The 9036-nt window shown below is 38.9% G+C and overlaps 1 protein-coding gene across 1 annotated transcript; it reads right to left on the bottom strand.

The window, feature by feature from the left end:
* Positions 1 to 337: 337 nt before the first annotated feature.
* LOC106534805 (collagen alpha-1(XIX) chain) lies at positions 338 to 8115 on the bottom strand (the record flags this gene model as incomplete). Its single annotated transcript, XM_014031566.1, is given in 2 exon segments — positions 338 to 1698; positions 8038 to 8115. Coding segments are annotated over 2 exon segments (179 nt in total), but the record flags the coding sequence as incomplete, so codon positions are not given.
* Positions 8116 to 9036: the final 921 nt, after the last annotated feature.

Genomic DNA, 9036 nt, shown 5'->3' on the forward strand with positions numbered 1-9036 from the left:
ACACATATTAAACAGGAAAAAAAAGTAAAAGACCACTTTGAGTGAAAATAAAAACATTTTAAAGTACATTCTCTTTCTGCGAAGTATTGTTATTTTTTGCTCTTGTTGTACATGTATCCCATGAGTAGCAATAAAACTGTACCAGTGGGTTATTTGTGTGTGTGTGTGTGTGTGTGTGTGTGTGTGGGGGGGTTGTTAAACTACAAAAGCTTTGGTAACCGTCACTGATGAGTATTTGTGTGTGTGTGTGTGTGTGTGTGTGTGTGGGGGGGGGTTGTTAAACTACAAAAGCTTTGGTAACCGTCACTGATGAGTATCGACTTACAGAAAACGGAAGAACATCTTCAGCAATAATTTACTGCAAATTCCTTCTTAAAACTGAATATCAAACACTCCGCAAATGTTTCCTGACACAATTACACACACAGAAAAAAAAGAAGAGTAAAAACATCCAGTTATTTCAGTAATACAGACGTTTGTAAATCATCTTTATAGTAACTGAATTACTTGAACAGGCTGTGGGATGTTGGGATGTGGAGGATGCTGCAGCGCTCCCTGATGGATGCTAGAGGGCACGCATGTCCAAAATGCATTATTAAAAAAAAAATAAATGCCGGCAGATTAAGGTTGCATCGTGTACTTTTTGGTTATTTATTTTATGATTTTAAAAACAGGTATTGAAAACGGTCATTTTACATTTTTAAACATCTGCTTTTAAAACAAAAATTGATATTTACCAAAAAGTACACGGACCAATTTTAAAGATATTATCCAAACAAAAGTACATTTTTTAATATTCATATTTAAATAAGACAACATATAATGCCGATGTGCATTTCGATGCAGATATTTGATATTGATAATATGGGTGTTTACAGTCCTACAAATTCCCACAGCATCCCCTCCCCCAACTGAAACGTGTTCCCACAGCTTTGTTACTGATATTACATAATCCCCATGCTACATTTACACTAGTTTTTATCTTTCAAATACATTCTCAAGAAGTACACTTAAAATAAATAATTGCCAATAATCTAATAACCACTATGGCTGCACTTTGGTTGCACAAGAAAACCAATTATTTTTTCTCAAATCTACATAAAACTTAGGTGCACTCACTCGGTTAATCTCAGCATTTCTGTCATTCACGTTTMCATAAACTCAGAAATTCACGAGCTGTATCTTCAATCAGCACAATGGCTTATCTTAAAAAAAAATAACAACAACAACAGAAGAGTGCATAGACACGCCCGTTAAAGAGGCAAACCAATAGGGTTGCGGTTCTTAGACGGGGCTGAACTTGGCGAAATGYTTTTGAACGACAGAGTCCGGAAGGAATGCATCACGTCACAGTGAGGGTTGGAAAAAAAAACAAAGAAATAGCTCCAAAATGTACAGCAACACGCAAGCTGCGTTCAAAACACAACAGCAGTCCTGTAACCCCGCCCCCCACCCCACAGCTACCACATGTTGTCATGACGCGAACAGAAGAGGTCAGATGTGAGTCGGTTTGATTAAGACGAGCTGAGGAAGCGGTTGGACACGGCGAGCTGGTCGGTCTTCTTCTCAGTGTGGCTCCTATCAAACTCCGCTTGGCTTATGAGGCTGGGAAAAAACAGTCACTGGGATCACATGWGCCAGGAGGTCCACGGGGTCCTGGAGAGCCAGGAGGTCCCCGAGAGGTGGTCCCAGGTGGGCCTGGAGAGAAAGAGGTTTGATATATTAGTTAGTGCAAAGGGCTGGACCCAGAGTTAGATTCTAACGATGCCTAAACCAGGGCCGGCCCGTGGCATAGGCGGTATAGGCAGTATGCTGAGGGCGCCGTCCATCTGGGGGGGTGCCACAATTAAGGGACAAAAAAAATTATAAATTTTTATTAGAGTATAGTTGGTTTAGTTTGTAGAATAATCACAGGTTACTCAAGTTTATGAAGGTAAAGTGTTTTAATAACCTGGTTGTTCATTATAGTCGGTGGTCAGCTGACCTCATTCTTTGAGTACATACTGTTGCTGAACCCAGACCTGACCAACTGCACCAACCTCAGATCATAGCACTTAGTTAAATCCAGGTGGCCATTTTTTTGGCCAGGCAGAGTATTTTCTCATAAAGAACTCAGAAAGTTGTAAAACGGTCAAGCCACTAGATAGAGAAGGTCGTTCCGATGGGGCATGGTCAGACTCTGAAGATGATGAGTAAATATCTGCTATTATTCACGATGCATTACTAGAACATCCTGAGATTGAAAAAAGCTGGACCTGGTGGCATTAAATACCTTTATTTTTTGCAAGTAAATGTTCAAGTCTAAATCTGAATTTGTCTCGTCCATCCAAAAAAAAGAAGAATTTGTCTCGTGGTTCGTGTCTTGACTTCCAGTATCAACATGTTTATTACAATTACACGAGGTGCTGTATGGTGACGAAGATAAAAGTACTGTATGATCCAGTCAAAACTAACTCATGATGCTCAATGTGTAAAAAAAAGGATAATGCAATTCAGTTAAATARGATTTTCATTGCTAAACTTTTTAATTTGTTATGTGAACGGATACACATTGGCAGTGAGATTTAGAAAACTGCACAAGGGGTGCCCCCTGAAATCTAGCCCAGGGCACCAAATTGGCTAGGGCCAGCCCTGAGTTTAACTGTAGTTTTGCACATTTTCACAAACAGCCACGCACTCCTCATTCAGACAAAAACTCTTGAGTTTAGAATAGTCTAAGTAAATCTTTGTGAATAAAGCTTTTCTCAGGGAGTGACATGGAAGTAAACAGTTTTATCACTGGTTTAAACCCCTAAGGCACAGATCAACAGCAATAACAACAAAACCTCTGAGAGATAAAGTGATTAACAGTCATCACTTTGTGACAAGATGAATGATAAAATCCTTGGGCTTTTGCATCCATTCTGATGTCACTTTGACACAGCTCAATAGCAACTGCATTCCTTGACAGATATGGCCTTCCTCAGCAGGAAAATGTGTCCGACCAACACCCTGAAACTGATCAAAAACTCCTCCTGGAGCACAAAAAAAGAAACTAATGCATCAGCTTGTCTGTCACACTCCCTAGATTCAGGTGTGATTGTGTTTTTTTATATTGCATATCTCTTCTGTGTTTGTCCACAAGAGATTTGTTTGCTTTAGATTGATGAATCAAGTTCAAACACTGAGAAGTCCCAGTTCTTTTTAATCCCTTAACAAAATGACAAAACATTATGTTTAATGGTAACATTTATAAAACTGTAAAACACAACAAAATCAGTTATTTCATTGTGGAACAAGTTAATTTTTTTATACATTAACAAAAAAGGTTAGAGGCCAAAATATGAAGTAGTTGAGAATTCGCTTTAAAACACAACTTCTGATGACCAAAGTTGTGAACAAAAAGCATTTTTTCTGTATTAGTTATTAGAATTATATTAACTGACTAAAACAGCAGCCTTTGTTTTTGTTAAATATTTCAACAAATCAAACTATTAGTAACTTAGTTTTGGTTCGTTTTCTACAGAAAAGTAAGGAAAGTTTCAATGACTCAGTGCATATCAACAGAAACACTCATAAATCACAATATACGGTGAGCAATTTTGCAGCTGTTTCCCACATCTGCTTTAGAAAACTCTTCATTATGAAGAATATTTAATTCACAAAGGATGTATTCATCAGCTGCGCTAATGAGAACGAACAAAAGAGAAAATGTGATTCGTCTCTCTCGAACACGCTGAGGTCATCTCTGCAGGTGAGACATTAGTATATAATCTTATCTAGTTACAGCTTGTTTAAGTGGTAAAATAGACCACTTTGCTTTAGGGCCTCTTACTGTTCATGTTCACGTCTTGAGATTATCTTAAAAGCCTGTTATTATGTTAACACCATAAGGCTGGCTATTCAGTTGGATTGAAGGAAACAGCTTAGCTCTTAATTTCAGTTTTATAACAGAACTTTCTCCTTCCATCACCGTCCTATCCACTTAGGTTCCTTGATTGTTGTTAGATTTTATGCAACATGTGATCCAGTTTGTTAAAGGGGYCAATATCAAGTAAAATCATGTTTTTTGAGCTTTATATCATGTTATAACGTCCTGATGCATCTCAGTAATCCAGGTAGAAAAAAATCAAAAAGAAAAAAAGTAAGTAGGTCCTCTGGATGGGTTCTTCTTTAGTGAAACGTTTCATCTCTATTGTTAGATGATGGCCCTCTTTTGCATGTGACTAACCTGTTTGTCCATGTGGAGGCAGTGCTTATAAGGCTGAGTTCACCTGAAACTCACCAGACTGAAGAAGTCTCTTGGAGGAGAGACGAAATGACCTGCCGTACATCTACAGACTGATTGACTGYCTGAACACGTGCCACTGTGCTTATGTATTACTCCAGCAGAAGAAAAAGTAGTTCCCTCCAACCACATATGATTTAGACATGATTTGAATTGTTTAGTTGTTTTCCACTATTTTCCTGTTTATGAAATACATTATGTGAAATAACTAAAGTATCAAAGTATCAATATTTTGATTTTAGTATCGATTCTAGAACAAAAAGTTCAGGGGTCTCATTTATAAAGGATTGCGTGGAAACCATACTAAAAGTGAACGTACGGCCAAAAGGCAGAAATGGCGTACGCCAAAAAATTCAGATTTATAAAACCGTACGTACGCACGTTTCTGCGCATCTTTCCTTTATAAATAACAGCCGCACATCAGAGTTTGCGCACAAGGTCCCGCCTTAGGTTCTACCCTCTACACGCCCACACTCAACCATAAACAGTCAATGCAAAGTACCTCATGAATGTTAAGATGTATTTAAATCAGTCAGCTGATCAATGCCAACAAAAGTGATTGGTTCAGACACGCTCCGTCATGAGTCTGGAGGATGACAGGTGCTGACTGACAGCTGCTCACGTGAACAGAATGTCTGTAATTGACACAGATTTTCCCTCATTTTGCTTTAGAGTAATCTAACGATTTTTATATAAAAAATAACAGCTTCAAATAAATTTTCTCTCAGAGCCTGCAGGACGATAAAAACAATAAAAATAAAATTGTCAGATAAAATTAGAAATAAGTTCACTGCTCTTCTCCTCGTCCTCACCCCCTCCTGCCTGCTCTGTTATCCGTGGCAGACACCCCCATCCCGCACGCGCGCACACACACACGCGCGCCCCCCCCCTCCCCGCGCGCGTGACAAATACGGACTTTAAACGTGAAGTTTTATAACATCCACACTGGTGAGGTGGATGCGCCCTGCGCGTGCGTGTATTCAAAGCGTGACTTTTGCTGTCCTGCTGTTCTTGTCGGGGAGGGGTCTGTGGGTCAGGGAGGGGTCTGTGGGTCAGGGTCGTCTGAGGAGGAAGCAGATGAAGGGATTTGCGCACGGGAACTTTTATTTAAGATTTAAGTTTTTTTTTTATTTCAAAGGTCCTCATGGCTCAGCAGCAGAAGCATAAATAATACTGTTAAGAAAGCTGATGATAAAGTTGAATAAAAATCTAAGTCTGATGAAGGTAAAAAATTAAATATCTGACAGTGATCATTACACAGTGTGGCTCTAATTCCTCACTTCACCATCTGTGTCACAGTTTCACGTCTCCAAAATGAGCGTACGCATGGGTCAGAGCTGGCGTGAGGCACCGCACATTTTCACGTCAAGTTTGGATTTTATAAATCACAACCTTGGCGTAAAAAGTGGCGTACGCAAGTTTCTGGGCTCAAATTGTGCGTACGCCAGTTTTATAAATCCGACCCTAGGTATCGGTAGTATCAATATTTCAGTATCGATCTGCACATCACTAACAACTAGCAAACAACTGTTGAAACCGCGCATCTGCTGAGCTCGTAATGCTATTTCTCAGTCCTGGCCTTTACGGATTAAAAAATGATACGATATGAAAACTTTCACAGAATGCTAGGCTTTTAACGTCATTATTTTTCGTAATCGAAGTGAGAGGATAAAACATCAGACAGAAACTTTGGTTTAAAAAAATAATTCACTCACTGATTTAGTCTTGAATCTTCTTCACTAACACTGCAGCTTACAACAAGGACTTGTACTTCCTAACATCTGAATCGACGAAACACAGTTGTAGGAATCTTCCGTGTGTGACTCATACATCCCAGTCTTCACGAGTCCAAAGGGAACCCGCTCTGTGTTGATGCCAAGGATACAAGCGATCTTTCATTATGATGGAGGAAAATTTCAGTCGGTAAAAATAATCTGCTGCTGTAGGCTGCAGAGGCTTGTAAAGCTAAGAGCGTAGGGAAAAGAAGAGCTATGGACCTGCATTCATATCGGCTGGTTTAAGAACTTTTTGACTCTTTCCACGTCGTGGCTCCAGCTTAAGTCTAACCCRCAGCAGTTATGCTGCAGGTGCTTTCCATAACTGTGCACCTCTAGAGATGATTTCTTTTAACAGCTGTGATTTATCTTCTCAAGAGGAGCTACAGCCAGCCCCCCACCCCCCTCCTACARGTACATTATGCACACATACATGAGCAACATTAGGTTCAGTGATGAGCTCCTGCTGCGGCGGGCTCAAATTCAGAAAAGTATTCCTGGTTCRCTTATCAGCAGGGGACATACGAACATCATGACTTTTTTTTTCAAGACAATAAGAAAGTGGGATTTTAGTTTTCAGAGTATACAATTTTTCCATTTCAGCGGTTTGTTTTCCTCTGCTGGGATGCCTTTTTTTTTTAAATAAAATATTGCAAGATTTTTTTTTGAAACAGAATGCAACTAGGGAGCTGAAACAAAAAGATGAAGCAACAAAAACAAGCTATTAGGCTAGAATCCGAACACAAGCCCAGTAACATTTATTTCCTTTTAGCAGAAAAAGTTGTGCAAAAAGCAGCTGAACGTGGAGGAGGAGGACTGTAAATGCAGCTTCTGGTCACTCTGACACCAATGTGGCAGCTCTGAAAAGTGCTCTTACAAATTAACCCAAACAGCTTCCTTCACTTTGACATACTTGTCAGATTCTGAGTGCTTAATTGACAGCTAAAATAAAAACAAACGTGCTCCTTACATTTTATAGTGTCAAATGTGATAGCAGTTAAAGGCCAAGCAATCCATGAATGAATGTTTAATACCCACTGTCTTTGTTAGAGTTTCAAAATAAGATCTTAAATTGATGGAGTTATAAGGCCCTCAGGCCATAACAAAGAAAAACATTWTTTTACTGAATTTAATGTGAAAATAGCTTGTTTATCAATGATAAACTTGATATTGTGATTTAATGTGTTAAAATAAATTCATTTAAAAGCTGATGATACTTTTACGGCCCCTGAGGTGTTGTCTTTGAGTAACTGTGGCCTGTGTGAGCAATTTACTTGAAAGCCCCGTAWTAATATCTCAAAATAAGCTGCTTTAAAGCCAGCATGTACTGTAAACTACATTTCCCTTAATGCATGTTGATTGTGCATGGGAATTTTCTGTCGGAAAGTGAGAGGGTTCAGAATTTACGGTATACCTCATCCCAACAGTGAGTAAAACTTCCTTACCTTTACTTTTATTAATTTTTCTGTATTATTTATTTCACATTTAGTCAGTCGTGCACGTAGTACCTTTCAGTTTTTATGAGGTGTTAAAACGCCGTTTCCATGCAGGAAATGCCATGTAGAGCTCAAGTTTTGTTTGTAAGTGATGCTCAGCAATGGCACCACTGGCTTAGAATGTATGTTGAGGTTAACTCTCATCAACAACCACACCAAATCTTAGCTCAATATTTGTAAATTTGTCGGAGTTGTAGCACTTTTCTTGTGTGTGTTTTTTGAGTGAGTTGGCTGTCAGCTGTTTTATTTTAAATAAAAACTAAAGAAAGGGACTCAAGCGTTGAAGCACAAAACCGTGAAAGATGATTTTCAGACGGAGCCTGCTGGGACACCTTTTTTTTTGAAAGATGATGTAAAAAGTGTCATTTCTTCAAGCCTCATGCTGCTTTTCTTCAAGCCTCTAATGGACCATAAGCTTCCAAACACACTCAACTTTTTTTTTCTTTTTTACGTTCAATTAGTTTTTCAAACTAGCGTGATTCCTGTGTTTCTTTCTTACCCGGTGGCCCCGTGGGTCCTGGATCTCCTGGCAACCCCAGCCCAACCTGTCCTCGTTCTCCTTTTTGACCTCTGTATCCTATAAAGACACACAGAAACACAATCCTCTAAACAACAACAGGAAGTAAAACAGTTTCCCTTCAGACTGTTAGTAAAAAAAACAACAACACCACCACAACTGTTTAAAATTCATGGTTTCAAGATGAGGAAACACGTGTGCAACCTTTGTATCTGCTTAGTGACTCCTACAAAACAGTTGAACTATTACTATTAGGACAACAATGTCAGACATCAGTTTCAAACAATTTTGTTAGAGCGAGGCAGCTATAGTGGGTGTTGTTGGCTCTGGCTTCTCTGAATCCCAAGTTTCAGTCCTAACTCTTTAAATAATAAAAAGATGCGCTGACATCCTGTCAAAACAGAAATCTCAAACAAGCCATCAGTGTGTTAGGTTTTTCTTTTTCTTTCTCTCTCTTTTTTTATTTTTATTTTGAAGAGGGTAGCATCATGGACAACAGCCAGCTCATACGAACCTATCTTTGAAGCATTCAGGACAGAGTGAAGTGGTTTTTTTAAACCTGAGGTCAGATATCTGAGTTACATCAGGCACACAGGAGGTGGAAACAGGTACGTGTACTGGTGATCATGGCTACCACACTCTCTTTTGAGACATTATTACCATAAAAGAAATAAACCAGTCATGCCTTATTTGTTAAAGTGATAGTTCAGACCTTCTGAAGCTGACTCAGCAGATGAGCTAATGGCTAGTCTGAGTGGGGCCAAGACACAAAAGGACTGCTACTGTCTAACAACAACTCTAATCTGAAATTAATTCTTAACATTTCAAATAAATGTTATTTTACACAAAATAACAAAATATAGCAGGTAAAATAAGTATTGAACACGTCACCATTTTTCTCAGTAAATATATTACTAGAGGTGCTAATGACATGAAATTTTCACCATATGACGGTAAAAACCCAAGTGATCCATACATACA

The sequence above is a fragment of the Austrofundulus limnaeus genome, unplaced genomic scaffold (genome assembly GCF_001266775.1).
Source record: "Austrofundulus limnaeus strain Quisiro unplaced genomic scaffold, Austrofundulus_limnaeus-1.0 Scaffold1271, whole genome shotgun sequence".
Classification (NCBI taxonomy): domain Eukaryota; kingdom Metazoa; phylum Chordata; class Actinopteri; order Cyprinodontiformes; family Rivulidae; genus Austrofundulus; species Austrofundulus limnaeus.